At 44.4% G+C, this 18,946-nt stretch overlaps 1 protein-coding gene across 2 annotated transcripts in view; it reads right to left on the bottom strand.

The window, feature by feature from the left end:
• The window catches only part of B4GALNT2 (beta-1,4-N-acetyl-galactosaminyltransferase 2), a 44,895-nt gene that overhangs the window by 15,952 nt on the left and 9,997 nt on the right, over positions 1-18,946 (bottom strand). The window contains exons 1-3 of one of the 2 annotated variants that reach the window (XM_047706593.1): positions 6,248-6,277; positions 5,923-6,111; positions 5,239-5,376 (exon numbers count right to left, since the gene is read on the bottom strand). In XM_047706593.1, the coding sequence (XP_047562549.1) occupies positions 5,239-5,376; positions 5,923-6,111; positions 6,248-6,264 (344 nt within the window). In that variant the 5' untranslated portion in view covers positions 6,265-6,277. Of the gene's footprint in view, positions 1-5,238; positions 5,377-5,922; positions 6,112-6,247; positions 6,278-18,946 lie in introns of those variants that run through there. The other variant, XM_047706595.1, reaches the window with a different exon arrangement.

Below are 18,946 nucleotides of genomic sequence, written 5' to 3'. Positions count from 1 at the left end.
CCACAAGCAGGCAGAGAGGCAGGCGGGGCGGGTGCGGGGGAAGCAGGCCCCCCCGCTGAGCAGAGAGCCCATCTCCATCCCAGGACCCTGAGACCCGAGTCAAAGGCAGAGGCCCAGCACACTGAGCCACCCAGGTGCCCCTAAATAAATAAAATCTTTAAAAAAAATAAATAAAAGGAAAGAACTAGACACATAAACAGCTCTTAAAAATGTACTTAACCAGGGACTCCTGGGTGGCTCAGTCGGTAAAGCATTCAACTCCTGGTATTGTCTCAGGTAATGATCTCAACGTCATCAGTTTGAGCCCCGTGTCCGGCTCCAAGCTCTTAGTGGAGCCTGCTAAAGACTCTCTCTCTCCCTCCCCTTCTGCCCCTTCTCTTTCTGCCTCCTTCCCTTGCTCAAGCACTCTCTAAAACAAACCCAAAAAAACTTAAAAAAAAAAAAACCAAATTGAATGAAAAAAGCAAATTCTAGAGTGATTTGTTCTTATGGTGTCAATTACATTAAAACCATACACACAGATGGGTGAAACAGGAGAAGGGGATGAAGCAGGGAGCTGTGTATAGAGTTGCTGAATCACTGTATTGTACGCCTGAAACTAAAAGAACACTGTGTGTCAACTACGCTGGAATTAACATGAAATTTAACAATACACACAAAACCCCAAGAGTATATGTTTATGTGGCTATAGCTACACTCACATATGTATGTGATTATGTGTGTTTGTCCGTGTGTTTAGCTGTAGAAAACAGTGTAGGGTAATCTATACCAAACTCCCAAGGGCAGATTGGTTTGGCAAGGGAGCCTATCATATAAGGTAGGGGAGCAAGGAGAGTTGAGGGGGTCGGTTCAAGTGGACTTTTTTTAAAGGAGCATTATCTGGGGTCCCTGGGTGGCTCAGTAGGTTAAGTGTCTGCCTTTAGCTTGGGTCATGGTCTGTGGGTCATGGTCTCAGGGTCCTGGGATCGAGCCCCACATCAGGCTCCCTGCTTAGCGGGGAGCCTGCTTCTCCCTCCCCCTTTGCCTCACCCCTGACCTGTGTATGCTAGCTTGCTCTCTTTCTCCCAAATATATAAATAAAAGAGCATTATCCTTGCACTACTCTTTTTTAAAAAAAAATATTTTATTAATTTATTTGAGAGTGAACAAGAGAGGGGGGACGATCAGAGGGAGAAGCAGACTCCCCACTGAGCAGGGAGCCCCATGTGGGACTCGATTCTGGGACTCCAGGATTATGACCTGAGCCCCAGGCAGTCCCTTAACCGACTGAGCCACCCAGTTGTACCCCTGTACTACTTTTTAAGTGAAGTATCATACGGAGCTAATCAGACTCAAATGAACCAGAGATCTGACCCAGCATCAAGCTAACTCATGACTTCAAGGATACAAACACGTGGTGGAGACCAAGCACGCAGGGGTGGTGCGTGCACCAGGGTGTTCCCCAGCCCGCCTTCCCACATCAGACCTGCGCTCCCCAGCCGAAGATAACAGGCGTGATCTCCAAATGGGGATTTGCCGGGTTCCCGCACACAGCAGAGAGCATGTAAGTCATGAATCATCTCCATTTTATACTCACAGAGAGTTGTCCGGCTTAGGTGACATTGGCCAGGGCCAAAGAATTATTTACTCTATGTGATCCCTTTGCCCTGTGCTAAAGTGGGCACAAAGAGACTAAGAAAATCTCATTCCTGGAGGGGAACAACCCAGACCAAGACACCAAGAACTAGAATACGACGTCACCCGTTCAGGAACAGGAATGAGGAAGCTCCGAATGCTACCTTCTGGAACATTCCTTTTGTAAAATTCTCAGAACTGGAAACTGCTCTCCCTCCTAAGACCCACCACAGCACTTCTCCTGACTAGTATCGCAACACCGAGCTTTGGATGGAGCTCCTGGGTTGTACACCATTTGCTGAACACACCCTGGGGGCCATGGAGCGCCTACGGTCACCCCGAGGCTCTCGGTATGTTATGGTGGCAGCAGAGAGGGCGACACAGAGGGTGGAAGGGACGCAGGGAGGACCCACTGACTGTACCCTCTTGGTTCTGTTGTGAGCTCCCTGGGAGCAGGCTCTAGATGAGCTCTGTCTTTGCATCTAACTCAGCGCCTTGTTCAGGGTGTTCTGGCTGTTTCTCTGGCTAATGGAGAAAGATCTGAGGCTGGGGGGTGGGGAGGGAGCTGAGCATCTTCTTCCCTGGCTACAGCCATGACAACAGGAGGCCTGGTTCACATCACTGATTATTACTGGGCTGTTTGTTCTGGTACCTGCGTTGCCAGGTATAATCCCAGGAGAGCTGGGCATTTCCCCAAGCAAAGGAGGCCAAGTGAGGACATGACCAGCTCATATCCTTCCCTGCTTGAAGTAATGCTCCTTCTTATAATTAATTCCTCTGCCCAGCTCCCTCTAGACAGCACCCACTCCTATGAGTCCTCTGCTTCATGTTCTCCTACCCGCTCTGTTCCCCCATCTCACTGTCTCCAGTGTCTTCCAAGCTCCCTGCTTCTTCTCCCTTCCCCCACCAAGCACCTCCTGCAGTGGGTACACCTGAGATGTTCCTTGCTGGAAACAGTCCTAACCTCCTTCTCCCAGCAGCCCCACACTGCCCAGACCAGAGACAGAAGCCCTCGTCCTGCAGGAATGAGCCTGTTTCCCCCACACCATTCATTACATGTCACAACAACTCTCGGTATGATTATTATCCCCCCCTTTTTCTTTTTTAAGATTTTCTTTATTTATTTGACAGAGATCACAAGTAGGCCGAGAGGCAGGCAGAGAGAGAGGAGGAAGCAGTCTCCCCACAGAGCAGAGAGCCTGATGCTGGGCTCAATCCCAGGATGTTGGGATCATGACCTGAGCTGAAGGCAGAGGCTTTAACCCACTGAGCCACCCAGGCGCCCCTACTATCCCCTTTTTACAGAAGAGGGTAGGCAGCCTGCCCAAGGTCATCTGGGTGGGATGTGGAGGATGCAGGACCCGAACGCAACCTGTCAGCCTCCCTTGGCCGCACTCTTAACTACGGCGCCGTTGCTCCTCACACAGTTACGTGGGGGCAGGGTTCAAATCCATGCCAGAATCCTCTGTCTAACCCACTGGTTCTTTGACTTCCAATGCTGCCTCCTGTTGGTGCTCCCATTTCTGTTCTGTGGGGTCTCCCATTTGTATGTAGTTGGGGAGCGGGGAGGTGGTAGTTGAGTCCCCAGATCAACCCTGGAGGGCCTGACTCACCCTTTCTCTTCCTTGATTCATGACTCAGGCTCAGCCAACCGGGCACCTGGGGACCGTGCATCCGAGAGGCACAACCACCACTGTTCCAGCAGTAGATGAACATTTACCTTCCCACCGACTATGCAACGGGTCTCCCTGCCTCCCCTATACCTTCCCTATGATGTATTCTCCACGAAAAACCAGAGCGATGTTTTACGAAAGTATCTCTAAGAACCTGCCACTTCTAAAAACCATTCAGTTCTTGGGGCGCCTGGCTGGCTCAGTCGGTGGGGCATTGAACTCTTGCTTTCAGCTCAGGTCATGATCTCAAGGTTGTGAGATCAGCCCTGGGTTGGGCTCTGCATTCAGCGTGGAGTCTGCTTGACCTTCTCTCTCGTCCTCTTCCTCTCCCTCTTCCGCTCCCCCCATTCATGCTCTCTCTAAATAAACAAATAAGATCTTTGCCAAAAAATGGTTCCATTCTTTGCATTACTCAGAAAGCAAAACGCATGCTCCACCTCCTGGCTTACTGGCCTCTCTCTGGGCTCATCCCACCAGCCCTCCCCTGAGTGACCAGGGCTCCGACAGCCATCACCTGCTTGCTTGTCATCCAGCCATCATGAAAGCACCCATGCCCAAGGCTCTGGGCCCTGGATTAACTCTTCCTTCTGAGCTTCTCCTTTACAGGAGGTGGTGGGGACTCCTGCTTGATATACAAATCAGAGTTCAAGGTCACCTTCCTTCATCATCCCATTAAATTTTATGCCATCAAGAAACATTCCACCACACTATTTTTAATTTACGTCTCAATGAAGCACTTACAATGATCTAATATTTAGGTGATCTGTGTATCTCTTAATGAATTATGTGTCTCCTGGGAGAACCAGAAGAGCAATAATTTTAATAGCAAACCACAACAATAGCAGCAGGTGATATTTTTGTAGTGCTTGTATATTTCAGGCCCTTCATGAGTTACTAGCTCTTTGTATGTTAATACAGTGCACACTACAAAGCCTTCAAAGGTTATGAAAGAAGTATCTTTATTATAATTTTCCATATGAGGATAGTCAAGTACTAGGAGGTAAAGTCATTTGCCATCCAGCCTATGCTAGAGTTCAAGTCCCTAATCATGGTGCTCTTATTTTTATTTTTATTTATTTTTTTAAAGATTTTATTTATTTATTTGACAGAGAGAGAGAGAGATCACAAGCAGGCAGAGAGGTAGGCAGAGAGAGAGGGGGAAGCAGGCTCCCCGCCGAGCAGAGAGCCCGATGCGGGGCTCAATCCCAGGATCCTGGGATCATGACCTGAGCCGAAGGCAGAGGCTTAACCCACTGAGCCACCCAGGCGCCCTTATTGTTATTTTTTATTATGGCATACCTTCTGCTATAACTCATAAATGATTGATGGAAGGAAGGAGGGAAGGGAGGGAGGAAGGAGTGAAGGAGAGGGAGGGGAGGGAGCAAGGGTGGGCCTGTCCAGCCCTTCTGTGCTCCTTGGTTCTTGATTTCTTAACCTGGTCATCCTATCACCTATAGTTTTGAAGAGGTTCCAACATCCTTCCACAAACACCCTTTTGATATAAGCCCATCAGAATCAATCATCGCTCTTTTCAATCAACAACCCTGGCCTATACACCCCAGGTGTGTCATTCTAGGCCCTGCATATAACACGGGGGACATATGTTCCCAACATAAATGAATTAGAAGTGCACCTTGCTGCAAAGTCACCTGCTGTGAAGGCCCGGATGCCAGAGTTGTGCCACCAACACCACATGGACATCCCAGACTATTTTCATTCCTTTGCTCTGTTCTTACTATGAAATGTTGTAGACATCCAAAGTTTGGTAAATCTTCATTTATGGGCCATTTTCCTCTGTTCTCTCTCCTTGTTTTATTCCTAACAGTTCCTCCCAGGGACTCCTGCCAGTGAGGAGTTCCTCCCTATTTTCTTGGGACCCACACCTTCAGGACACAGTAGAGAGAGCTTTTGCTCTACCCCAGGACCGAAGAGCCCTCATGGTCTGCATTACCTCCTCTGGAAGTGTTCAAATTCAGCCTGTCTCCTTGCTTTCACCGCTGGGAGCTCAGTCTGGCCATAGGCATCCTGAAAGTTGTAGCTTCCCTGCTGTGTGGTAACATCGCATTTGCACTGGTTTTTCGGGAAGAGCCTAAAACCAGAAAAGGACTGTGACCATGGAGTGGGTGGGTGGGCTGGTGGGTGAGAGACCCCGGGGTCTGATCAGTGTGAGTTTCACCCTGAGAATCTCCTTTCCATATACTACCTGCCCTACTCGGGAGGAGATTCTAGAATCCTAGCAGTGGCCCCTCCCAGAGATACAAGGGTCGGGTGGAGGAAGGGGAAGAAAGCCCGCTCTCTAGAATTATCCCCAGCACCAAATGGCTTTGAACTTGAGTCATGTGAATGCCCATGGCATCTGGGCCCCACCAGAAGAGGAGGCCAGCGGGACAGAAAGGCAGCATCTTTCTTACAGTTTTAGCCAAACATACCCTTTGTAGTTTTAAGGGACTTTGCTCGGTGCTGCAGAGAGCACACAGCACCCTGCAGACCAGTCCTTCTCCAGGTCCCCCAGTTTGGATCACTTGAACAACAAGCACAGGGTCGGGAAGGCGGGGAACTGGCAATAAATTGGGCACAGTAAACCATCGGGGAGCAAGGGAGACATCGGACCAACATGGAATAAATTGACTCTCACCAGATTCCTTCGTAGGTAAAGAGGTTCTTGAGCCGTTCCTCAGGTAGAAGCTTCGGGATCTGGTCGGGCAGAGCAGAATGAGGGAGCTTTGGCGTGGGGCTACTGAACTCCACACTTCTGAGTAGAAATACAACAGAGCCAAGTCCAAAGAGCAACACTGAGATTTTGAGAAGCCACAGAAACTCAGACCTGTTAGAAGACAAAAGAACAAATTCCGTTAACATCTTTTTTTTTCTTGATCACCTAATAAATGACTCGACTGTGTAATGTTCGTGGGAATAATAACTTGAGGAAAAACGTAAGTGAAATACCTTATACTGCTTACAAAAAGTGATTTCTCATTTTAAAAAGAGAGTAAAGAATCAAGCCACATCAAAGAGACTCGGAAAAATCACAAAGCAAAGAATGGGCAAAAACATCCCAAGGGGGACAAAAAAGAAAGTAAGGTTGCAATATTTATGTCAGCATAGTTGAATTCAAGGCCAAAAAAAAAAAAAAGTATTAACTAGGACAAAAAAGATCACTTACAATGACCAAATACATGACCCACAAAACAGATGTAGTGGTCATGAACTTTATCCACTAAATAATAACATTAAAGTACAGATAGCAGGGCACCTGGGGGGCTGAGTCAGTTAAATATCTGACTCTTGATCACAGCTCAGGTCTTGATCTCAGTGGGTTCAAGCCCCGTGTTGGGCTCCACGCTGGGTGAGGAGCCTACATTAAAAAAAAAAAAAAAAAAGCACAGAAAGCAAAAAAAAAAAAAAAAGGAAGAAAGAAAAGAAAAAGGCAGAAGGATTACAAATACAAAGATAGTCTTAGACTCCAACATTCTCACATCTAACACCTAACACTCTCGCAGCTCAGTGCTTCACAAATCAAGTCTCCAAAATATATAAAATAGTACAGCAACTAAATGATATAATTCATATTCTGTTAAAGAGCTCTTACAACACTTACAAAAATTGGCCACGCAAAGAAAACTGTAATCAAGTAGAAATAGTTCAGATCATGTACTCTGACAGCACAGTAAAAAATGTAACCTCATGAAAAGCCCGCTTCCCCAACAGCATGGAGATTTCAGAAAGGCTTTCCAAAGCAACCCTTGAATTCCGGACCTCGGAATGAGAATATAAAGATAATAAAGACATTACCTTCCAGAACTATGGAACACACTCAAACTGTCCTGAGAGGAAAAATTGAAGTTTTAAATGCCAATTTCTAACTATGAGACACAAAATTAATAAATTAAGCAATCAAATTAGAAGCTTGAAAAAAAGGAGCCCCTGGGTGGCTCAGTGGGTTAAGCCTCTGCCTTCGGCTCAGGTCATGATCCCGGGATCCTGGGATCGAGCCCCACATCGGGCTCTCTGCTTGGTGGGGAGCCTGCTTTCCCCTCCCCCTCTCTCTGCCTACTTGTGATCTCTGTCAAATAAATAAATACAAATCTTAAAAAAAAAAAAAAGAAGAAGCTTGAAAAAAGGACAAAGAAACAAAGCTAAGAAAAGCAGAAAGAGGAACTTAAGAACAACGCAAGGAGAAAGTCATGAATTAGAGAAACTTAAAATGGAGTAATTGCTAACTCTACGCCCTGAGCAGAAAGCTTTTTTGGTATCTGCCCCATTTATAACCTCTCTTCTGTAAGACTTTACTCCTGACCCACACCGGGGACACCTAAGATCCCAGCTTATCACACGGTACTCCCCGGCCATGGTGGATTGGACCAAGGGTGAACACCTGGTGTGAGCTGGGCCATCAACCACAATTTCTTCCCCAGGAATTAGAAATGAGATCAGATTATTCTGGTCCCCTGAACCAAGAAGAGAAGGGGGAATAGAAAGCGAGAGACACAAAGTGAAACCTGGATCTTGAAAACCCCAATGAAAGGGATGACTTTCCAGAAAAACACAAATGACCTCAACAGACCTGTGATAAAGTCTTTGAGAAAATTATCAAAGGCCTATCTACTCTCCCTTTCAACAAAGTCTCAGATCCATGTTTCACCAGTAAATAATTCCAGCCTGGTTTATAAATAAAAGCTTTACAGTAGTACAGACATGAATACTCATGAATAGCTATATACGTATGCTAAATACATATTAGCAACTAGAATACAATGGTAGGTTACATGAATGATTCATCATCAACAAATGGGAGTTCTTTCTAGGAGTTCAAGGATGATTCAATATTATGCAATTTATTAATAAATTTCACCAGGTGACAATTCGGAATATGGTTATATTGACAGATGATCTTAAAAGCATTTAATATGGGGCACCTGGGTGGCTCAGTGGGTTAAGCCTCTGTCTTAAGCTCAGGTCACGATCTCAGGGTCCTGGAATCGAGTGTTGCATCGGGCTCTCTGCTCAGCAGGGAGCCTTCTTCCCCCTCCCTCTGTGCTTACTTGTGATCTCTGTCTCTCTCTGTCAAATAAATAAATAAAATCTAAATTTTAAAAAAAAGCATTTAATAAAATCCAACATCCATTCTTCATTTGTTAAACATTTATGAAAGGACCCAGAAGAAATGACACCTCACTAATAACCACCAGCACATCTAACACCTAACACCTGTATCTTGGTCTCTAAACATTCTTCCCCTCTAAAGGAAACCAGAGCACCTGGGATAACTCGCCCAATTCTGGGTTTGGGGTAAGGGAAATGTAAAGTGAGTCGAGGATATCCCATAGTGCCAGAAAGGACAGGAGCTATCTAAGAAGACCACAGTCATCTTCAAAGAAATACGAGCCAGTTTATGGGGCACCTGGATGGCTCAGTGGGTTAAGCCTCTGCCTTTGGCTCAGGTCATGATCTCTGGGCCCTGGGATCGAGCCCTGAATCAGGCTCTCTGCTCAGTGGGGAGCCTGCTTCCCTGCCCCCCCACCCCACCCTCTCTCTGCCTGCTGCTCTGCCTACTTGTGATCTCTCTCTGTTAAATAAATAAATAAAATCTTTAAAAAAAAATAGGAGCCAGTTTAGTCTTCCACCAGCCATATTGGGGACAACTAAAGCATACACAAGAACAATGGCTACAATGAGCTACACCACATTGAATAAAATAAAATCTGGGGCACCTGGGTGGCTCAGTCAGTTAAGCAACCAACTCTTGGTTTAGGTTCAGGTCATGCTGTCAGGGTGGTGAGACTGAGCCTGGGTCGGGTTCTGTGATCAACGTGGAGTCTGTTTGGGATTCACTCTCCCTCTCCCTCTGCCCCTCCCACTTTTTCTCTTTCTCTTTCTCTGAAATAAATAAATAAATCTTAAAAAAACAAAATGAGGGGCACCTGGGTGGCTCAGTGGGTTAAGCCTCTGCCTTTGGCTCAGGTCATGATCCCAGGGTCCTGGGATCAAGCCCCACATCAGGCTCTCTGCTCAGCAAAGAGCCTGCTTCCCCGCTTCTCTCTCTGCCTGCCTCTCTGCCTACTTGTGATTTCTCTGTGTTAAATAAATAAACAAATAAAATCTTAAAAAAAAAAAAAAGAAAGAAATCTATGGGTCTATTGATACTTCAAGGGAAAAAAATGCAAGAGGTGTACTTTTTTTTTTAAGATTTTATTTATTTATTTGACAGAGATCACAAGTAGGCAGAGAAGCAGGTGTGGGGGGGGAGCAGGTTCCCCACTGAGCAGAGAGCCCAATGTGGGGCTCGATCCCAGGACCCTGGGATCAAGACCTGAGCCGAAGGCAGAGGCTCTAACCCACTGAGCCACCCGGGCGCCCCGAGGTGTACTTTGTAAAAGATTTTTATTTATTTATTTGGGAGCGAGAGCACATGGGAGAGAGGCAGAGGGAGAGAATCTCAAGCAGACTCCCCACTGAGCACAGAGCCTGACACAGGGCTACACCTCATGACCCGGAGATCATAACCTGAGTAGAAATCAAGAGTCCGACGCTTAACCAACTGAGCCACCCAAGCACCCCAAGAGCGCACTTTTAATTAACTTTTTAATTAGAGGAAAATTCCAAGCAGACACAGAACATCAAGAGAATAGTCAAGCAATGTTCCAGGTACCATCACCCATTTTCTGCTCATGGGCAAAATGGAGCTGTCTATTTCTTCCTATTCCCCTTACTTCCCAAACCATTTTGAAGCATATCTTGACACCATATGATTGCACCGGTGAGTATTCTTGTACATATCTCTGAAGGGTAATGGGGTAGCTATATAGTTCCTGCATGACTGAGCCAGAACCACATTTCCAGAACTCCTTTCCCTGTGTGATTCCAGGTGAGGGACAGCCACGAGAGAAATTTGCATACAATTTGGGAGGCGGAAGTGAAACTGTAGCCATTGTGCTCTCAAGGGCATCCTGTCCTGTCCTTCCTTAGAGGCTGTGAGGGATAGCCGAGGCACTGGCAAGTTCCATCCACTTGGTCTGCTTTCCCCGACTCCTCATCCAGCCCTCCTTCCCACTGACTGGACCTGCTGACCAATGACCCCCAGTTCACTACCAGAACTTCCTCTGTGAGCTCATGATAGCAGCAGCCACAAAGAACAAACGATTTTCCATAACCATCTCCACCAACTCTTTCTGTGGTTGTCCTCCAGAAGATGGATGCTTCCAATGTACTTTGCCAAAGCTGGTTCATGACTTCTCTGGTCCTTTTTTGAGCCTCTACCTCCCTAGCCCACAAGCATACCAATTCCTGTAATGAATTTTTTTATGAAATTTTTAAAAAGATTTTACTTATTTGAAAGAGAGAGCCACACAAAGGGAGAAGCAGTCTCCCCACTGAGCAAGGAGCCAAATGTGGGGACTCGATACCAGGACACTGGGATCTTGACTCTATAATTGATTTCTTATTCTGTAATATGCATAGTAGTTGTTTCCTTGACTGAGACTTGACAGATACAAAGTTTCTTACACACACTGCCCTGCCACACACCCACACAATACTGTACCACAGCTAAACAATTAACAATCATTCTTTATTACTATCAAGGGTCCACAAGATTTAAATCTCCCCATCATCTCTCTCTCTCTTTTTTAAGGATCGAATCAGGATCCAAAGAAGGTCCATATATCAACTGATAGGTCTCCTAAGTTCCTTTTTATTTTTTTTTCTTAAGATTTTATTTATTTGACAGAGAGAGAGAGATCACAAGTAGACAGAGAGGCAGGCAGAGAGAGAGGGGGAAGCAGGCTCCCCGCTGAGCAGAGATCCTGATGTGGGGCTCAATCCCAGGACCCTGGGATCACGTCCCGAGCCGAAGGCAGAGACCTAACCCACTGAGCCAACCAGGCACCCCGCCACATTACAATTTTATTTTTATTTTATTTTAAAAGGTTTTATTTGGGCACCTGGGTGGCTCAGTGGGTTAAAGCCTCTGCCTTCGGCTCGGGTCGTGTCTCGGGGTCCTGGGAGCAAGTCCCACATCGGGCTCTCCGCTCAGCCAGGAGCCTGCTTCTCTCTCTCTCTCTGCCTGCCTCTCTGCCTACTTGTGATCTCTCTCTCTCTCTCTCTCTCTCTCTGTCAAATAAATAAATAAATAAATAAATCTTTAAAAAAATAAAAATAAAAGGTTTTATTTATTTTATTGAGAGAGAGAAAGCACAAGTAGGGGGAGAAGGAGAAAGAGAGTCCCAAGCAGATGCCACACTAAGGGCAGAGTCTGAAGTGGGACTCCATCTCGCCAGCCTGAGATCACAACCTGAGCCGAAATCAAATGAGACACTCAGCCAACTGAGCCACCCAGACGCCCCGACTTCACAATTTTAAAAATTACTGAGGACCCCAAGGAGTCTTTGTTTTGTGGATTTCACCTATCAATGCTTACCACCTTGGACATTAAATTGGAGGAATTCTTAAAGTATTTATTTATTTAACAATAGAATACTAAACCCCACACACGTTAACACAAGTAACATATTTTTGTGAAAAATATGTAAAATTATGTAACACAAGTAAAATATGTAACACAAGTAACACAAGAAAAATATGTAACACAAGTAAGACCAGCATCACTTGAACATGTTTTCATATCTCTTAACTAACTTAATAGAAGACGAAGGAATTCTCATATTTGTTCCTGCATTCAATGTTACACGTTGTCAGTTGACATATATGAAGGAAATATGGCCTCGCGCAGATATGTTGTTGGAAAAGGGAGAAATATTTTACTTTTTCAGATAATTGTGGCTATTCATCCAGATACCACACAAAAAAATCAAGACCAAAAATCCAGACTTTCTTAAAAGGTTCATAGTCATTAAAAGGAATGCAAAACCGTATCAATGATTTTTTTGTGTGTGCTGTTACATTAAAATCCACTAATCTACCCTGTACTTTGATCTCTTACCCGAGTATGACTTTACAGCATCATTCATTGGTCATATGGAATATATCGTTGCCCTGAGTTATGCTGGTCTTCCAAATGTTAATGCATCTCATTATGCAATATCGAAAGTCCACATTCACTGATAACCAACACCACCCTCATCAGAGACATCTCTATAAACCGAGAAGCTGTCAAGCTCGTTGCAGGGGACAGAAGGTGTACAAAGCTCTAATTTTTTGAAAGCTTGAATTTTACATGTCGGCAACAAATACTACGAGTTATTCTTCTGAGGGAGGTAACAGGATCACTTCCATTTTTTGAGATGACACCTACCAAACACCATGGTTGATTAGTCGTACTTTTAAGCTAAAGATCTCTTTATTAAAAACAAACAAAAAGGGGCACCTGGGTGGCTCAGTGGGTTAAAGCCTCTGCCTTCGGCTCAGGTCATGGTCCCAAGGTCCTGGGATCGAGCCCCGCATCGGGCTCCCTGCTTGGCAGGGAGCCTGCTTCCTCCTCTCTCTCTCTGCCTGCCTCTCTGCCTACTTGTAATCTGTCTGTCAAACAAATAAAAAAAAATATATAAAAAAAACAAAAAACAAACAAAAAAACACCTAGTTCATCTCACAGCTCAAATTGCACAAATGTTTTCTTTCTCTCTCTCTTTTTTTTTTTAAGATTTTATTTATTTATCTGACAGACAGAGATCACAAGTAGACAGAGAGAGAGAGAGGAGGAAGCAGGCTCCTTGCATAGCAGAGAGCCTGATGCGGGGCCCAATCCCAGGACCCTGGGATCATGATCTGAGCCAGAGGCAGAGGTTTTAACCCACTGAGCCACCCAGGCGCCCCACAGATGTTTTCTCTTGAGACAATTACCACTGTACTTCAGTATACACCAGGAGTGTTTTTATGGGTATATTTCATCAAAAAGATATATTTAGCAGTGCCTGGCTAGCTCAGTCCGTAGAGCATATGACTCCTGATCTTTGGGTCATGAGTTCAAGCCCCACACGGAGTGTAAACATTAATTAAAAATAAAATCTTGGGGCACGTGGATGGCTCAGTGGATTAAGCTTCTGCCTTCGGCTCAGGCCATGATCTCAGGGTCCTGGGATCAAGCCCCGCATCGGGCTCTCTGCTCAGCAGGAGCCTGCTTCCCCCTCTCTCTCTGCCTGCCTCTCTGCCTACTTGTGATCTTTCTCTCTCTGTCAAGTAAATAAAATCTTTTAAAAAATTTTTTTAAATAAATAAAATCTTTTGGGGGTGCCTGGGTGGCTCAGAGAGTTAAGTGTCTGGCTCAGGTCATGGTCCCCGGGTCCTGGGATCAAGTCCCACATCCAGCTCCCTGCTCAGCGGGGAGCCTGCTTCTCCTTCTCCCTCTGTAGCTCCACCTGCTTGTGCTCACTCTCTCTTTCTCTCAAATAAATTTTTAAAATCTTGAAAAAATAAGAGAAAAAAAAAGAAAACCTCCGTTTGGAAGGAAGCACAACCATAAAGTCTTCAGACAAAAGCCATGCAGTTCACTAATGTGTGCATGTAGTATGCAATTTAGCAGGGAAAGCCTGAAAAACAATGAGAGGGCTATTCATGTTTTTAATAAAAGATTGCCTTTGTCTTGCGCAGAACATGTAGAATACATATTTTAATTTAGTAACTATTTTTTTAAGATTTTATTTATTTATTTGACAGAGAGACAGTGAGAGAGAGCATGAGAGAGGAGAAGGTCAGAGGGAGAAGCAGACTCCCCGTGGAGCAGGGAGCCCGATGTGGGACTCGATTCCAGGACTCTGGGATCATGACCTGAGCTGAAGGCAGTTGCCTAACCAACTGAGCCACTCAGGCACCCTAGTAACTATTTTTTAAAAGGCGGTGATGCTTTGTTACTGAAACTAAAATGAATTTTAGTCATAAAATCTCTGATCTCATGATTTTATGAGTTGTTTACCACTTTTATTTTTGTTTGAAGTGCGATTTTTTTTCTTTTCATCCCAACCTCTCCTTCAAAAAAAAAAAAAAGGAAGTGAATTTCTGGCAAGGAATTTAGCAGAAGTCTAATATATGACAGGTTTGCCTCATTCTTTGAAACTAGAGCAAGCGACCATATGAGACCTTTCGTAAGGCAAAACCGTGCAAAGAAGTAATCATCATGAATTTATATAGAAAATTTTTTAGTGTTGCCAGACCTCCAAACTGACCACACTTAGACTTTTCTGATACCTTACAAACCTCTTGCTAAAGGATGCACAAAATAAAATTGACCCAAGTCCGTTGGTCGCAGACACTGTGCAAAGGTCTGGCGCCTTTGATGTTGAGATGCTGAGTGTAGTTCCCGGGAAAGGTGCTTGGTGGCGCCACTGAGACGGCTCAGGGCGCACGCCGCCTCTACACAGAGGGTTTGCAAAACAGACCCGGAGCGCTATTTTTGCTTTTCACCTTTTTTCGCTTTTCATCTTTTTTCACAAAAGCAAAAATCCTCTTTGGATTTCTTTTGGCTAACAGAAGCAAGTACAATGTCGGTCTTTCGCATAAGTGAAGTGGTGTTACATGAACGTGCAAAACACAGGAGACACTTGCAGATGAGCTTTGAGCTGTGTCACCTCATTTTTGGATACTTGAGAAATTGTTTTATTATGAGAGTTTTTGTTTTATTACTTGATAATCCGTTTATTAAAAAATCATATACATTGATACTAGTTCAATTATATATTTCTGTTGTCTGGGAATGTATGTTAACAGTTCTCTGGGAGAAAGAATTTGCCAAATGTTCACCGGCTTGCAAAACCCCAGCGTGAGAAATCAAATATCTAAATAAATATTGAAATGCAGTTTTTTTTTAATATTTTATTTACTTATTCGACAGAGATCACAAGTAGGCAGAGAGGCAGGCAGAGAGAGAGGAAGGGAAACAGGCTCCTGTTGAGCAGAGAGCCAGACTCGGGTCTCGATCCTAGAACCCTGGGATCATGACCTGAGCCGAAGGCAGAGGCTTTAACCCACTGAGCCACCCAGGCGCCCCAAAATGCATTTTTTTTTTAAAGCAAATTACTGAACAGACATAGTATAAAGCCTTTAAAAAACTAGGACCTTATTGGATTGGATACAAGACTACATGTCTATCTAAAGTGTGTTGTGGTCACAGAAGAAATATCTGAAATGAGGGGCACCTGGGTGGCTCGGTCGGTTGGGCGTCTGCCTTTGGCTCAGGTCATGGTCCTGGGGGTCCTGGGATCGAGCCCCTCATCGGGCTACCTGCTCAGTGGAGAGCCTGCTTCTCCTTCTCCCACTCCCCCTGCTTGTGTTCCCTCTCTCACGGTCTCTCTGTTAAATAAATAAATAAATAAAATATTTTTTTAAAAATATCCGAAATGACATACACCAAGTTGTTAATTATAGTTAGTGCTAGGAATCGGATTACAGTGAGGAATTTTTCAGTCAACGTGTCCTTCTATCAGTATATTCCTATACTCTCTCTTACTTTTTGCGATCAAGAATTACTTTTGGGGGGTGCCTTGGTGGCTCAGTGGGTTAAGCCTCGGCCTTCGGCTCAGGTCATGATGCCAGGGTCCTGGGATCGAGCCCCGCATCGGGCTCTCTGCTCTGCGGGGAGCCTGCTCCCCCCCCCCCTGCCTGCCTCTCTGCCTACTTGTGATCCCTGTCAAATAAATAAATAATATAAAATAAAATAAAAGATTTGTCGTTGTTGTTGTTGTTAAAATGACTCTAATGGGAACACGAGAATAGCGAGGAATATGTTACAAATAAGAGAGATGGCTGCTGTATTCTTACTGAAGAATAAAATTATTAGAAAGCTACAGTTATTAAAAGCATGATACTGATTCCAGAATAAGCAAATAGGTAAAGGGAATAAACCAAAGCCCAGAAATAGGAGTATGTATAAAAATTTTATATGGAATTTTCACTACTTTGTAACTTCTGCATTTTCTAAAATGGCCTTCAGACAAGGAGGAACACACTTCAAATAGTCAAGTTATAGAAACCCATGCAGAAAATAGAGGAGTTCACTTCCTCTTACTCATGTTGGACCACATGATCAGACGTTTCTCAGCTTTGGGGTTCCTATTTACAAAACCTGGTTCCAGCTAGCGATAGCGTTTGGGATGCAGTCATGAAGGGGAATTGTTTGGTAGGAGATTACCAATAAGATATGAAGCAGTTGAATTTTTATCAATTTTTTTGATAATTGATAAAAAATTCTGATATTTGATTTTTTTGTTAGTTGATAAAAATTTTTTTTTCAATTTTTATTTTAGAAGTACAAGTGTTCTACAATGTTCAGTCTGCGCTGTTTGTGTCCTGCTATGGGGACTGGTTAAAATTATTATCACATGAGTTTGCTATCCTGGTTGGACCCTTTGAGAAACATTCAAGAAAAGGCCAACATGCAATTTCTAAAGTCAGTGAGAAATAAGGACAGATGCCAGTCATCCGTACCAGCTGGTGTCAGCCTGTCCCTTCAAGGTCAAGGTGAAGCCACTTAACCCTGACAAACAGTTCTCATATTCCAGGTACAGAACTTTCAGACCAGGGAGAAACTGCAGGAGCAGACTGAGTCCCGGGTCAGAAGATGGGGATACTCATTTCCCTGAGGGGCTCTTGTACCCTAGCAGGTTTGGTCCAGATGCCCACATCTCATCAGACAATGGAAGCCGGTTAGGCAGGATTTTCCTGTTGCCTATGAAAGCAATCTCATAATTTCTGTTTGTTGTGAACCACGACACTTTACAACCTAGAAACACCTACAAGGGGAAAGACCAAAATGCTTAGGCATGCATCCAACTTTTTAAAATACGTACACAGAGTTGGGATGCCTGGGTGGCTCAGTCAGTTAAGCGTCTGCCTTCAGCTCAAGTCATGATCCCAGGGGTCCTGGGATCGAGTCCTGTGTTGGGTTCCCTGCTCAGCGGGGCGCCTGCATCTCCCTCTGCTTACTGCTCCCCCTGCTTGTGCTCTCTCTCTGACATATAAATAAAATCTTTAAAGAAAATATTTAAGGGGCGCCTGGGTGGCTCAGTGGGTTGGGCCGCTGCCTTCGTCTCGGGTCATGTTCTCAGGGTCCTGGGATCGAGCCCCGCGTCGGGCTCTCTGCTCAGCAGGGAGCCTGCTTCCTCCTCTCTCTCTGCCTGCCTCTCTGCCTACTTGTGATTTCTCTCTGTCAGATAAATAAATAAAATCTTAAAAAAAAAAAAGAAAATATTTAAAATACCTATACAGTGAAAAACACCCCTGAAATAAAAATAGGAATATTGGACTATTGAAATGGTTCCTAACAAATATGGGAGCAGAGGTTTAATCTCAATTCACTTATATAAAAGACATCAAGATACCAATGAATAAGTGGACACAGAATATGAAAAAAAATGACTAACCCAAGGATAGATATATTTACTGTCAAACACATAGGAAAATATTTGTTCTCACTTGAAAGTTAAAAGTACTGAAATTAAAAGTAACTTTGAAATAGCCTTTTTATACGTATTAAATTAACAACCAAAAAGTTCTGGTGAGATTTTAGGTAAACGTGGTATATAGACACTGCTTCTGCATACTGTAGTTAGGAATTTGGGGTTGCCAGTATCAGAAACCCATTCAAATTATATACATAATAACTATGAATTATTATACACAACTGACTCTAGAACAACATGGGTTTGAACTGTGTGGGTCCACTTATATGCAGATTTCTCTCAGTAAGGATATTGGAAATATTCGGGAGATTTGCCACAATATGAAAAACTCACAGACAAACCATGTAGCCTAGAAATACCAAAAAAGAAAAAAGAAAAAGTTAGGTATTCTCTAAGAATACATTATATAACACATATACATATAACTGTGTATGCCATTGGGAAGGCGTCCAGTCAACAGAAGACTACTAGTAGTTAAGTTTTGGGGGGAGTCAAAAGTGCTATGTGGATTTTTCACTGTGTAGGAGTTGGGGGTGGGGGGGTAGTGCCCCTAATCCCCATTTTGTTCCAGGATCAACTGTAATTCTATAATAATAATTATTAATTGTTTTGCCATATTAGAAGTACAAATAATATCTTTATTTTCTTGGACTCAATTAAAATTAGCTATACCCCACCTTTGCTATAAGACTCCAAAATCAGTCTCATGGAGCTTTTACCTCCCCTGCTGGCTCATCTGCTCATCCTAGAACCTTTTTTTTTTTTTTTCTTAAGATTTTATTTATTTATTTGACAGACAGAGATCACAAGTAGGCAGAGAGGCAGGCAGAGAGAGAGGGGGAAGCAGGCTCCCCACTGAGCAGAGAGCCTGATGCAGGGCTCGATCCCAGGACTCTGGGATCATGACCCGAGCTGAAGGCAGAGGCTCAACCCACTGCGCCACCCAGGCGCCCCTCATCCTAGCGCCTTAGGGGCAAGAAGGACTTCTGCTTCCAGCAAGAGAGGACAAAGCAATTTAGACCAACTTTCCTACGGTTGATAACTGGAAAAGTTGAACCAAAACCCAAACCAAAAACACATCTGCCTGAAGCACTCAGATGGCTACCAAGGTAGTGAATTACAGGGGCAGGACTGGATGGGTAACGGAGGCTAAAGAATGAGGGTCCTTTTCCCTCTGGTTGTGTTTACCAATTCCTAAGGGGGCAGCTGAGAGGCTGGGCATGCTGTTCTCAGCCTTTCAGAATTAGAGGACTAGATATTAGAGTCCAAGATCCACTATGGGTAGAGGTCGGGATGGGGGTTCCAAGTGAAGCC

The sequence above is a fragment of the Lutra lutra genome, chromosome 16 (genome assembly GCF_902655055.1).
Source record: "Lutra lutra chromosome 16, mLutLut1.2, whole genome shotgun sequence".
In the NCBI taxonomy this organism is placed as follows: domain Eukaryota; kingdom Metazoa; phylum Chordata; class Mammalia; order Carnivora; family Mustelidae; genus Lutra; species Lutra lutra.
The sequence above is the reverse complement of the archived record's forward strand: the minus strand, read 5'-3'. Positions and strand labels throughout refer to the sequence as shown.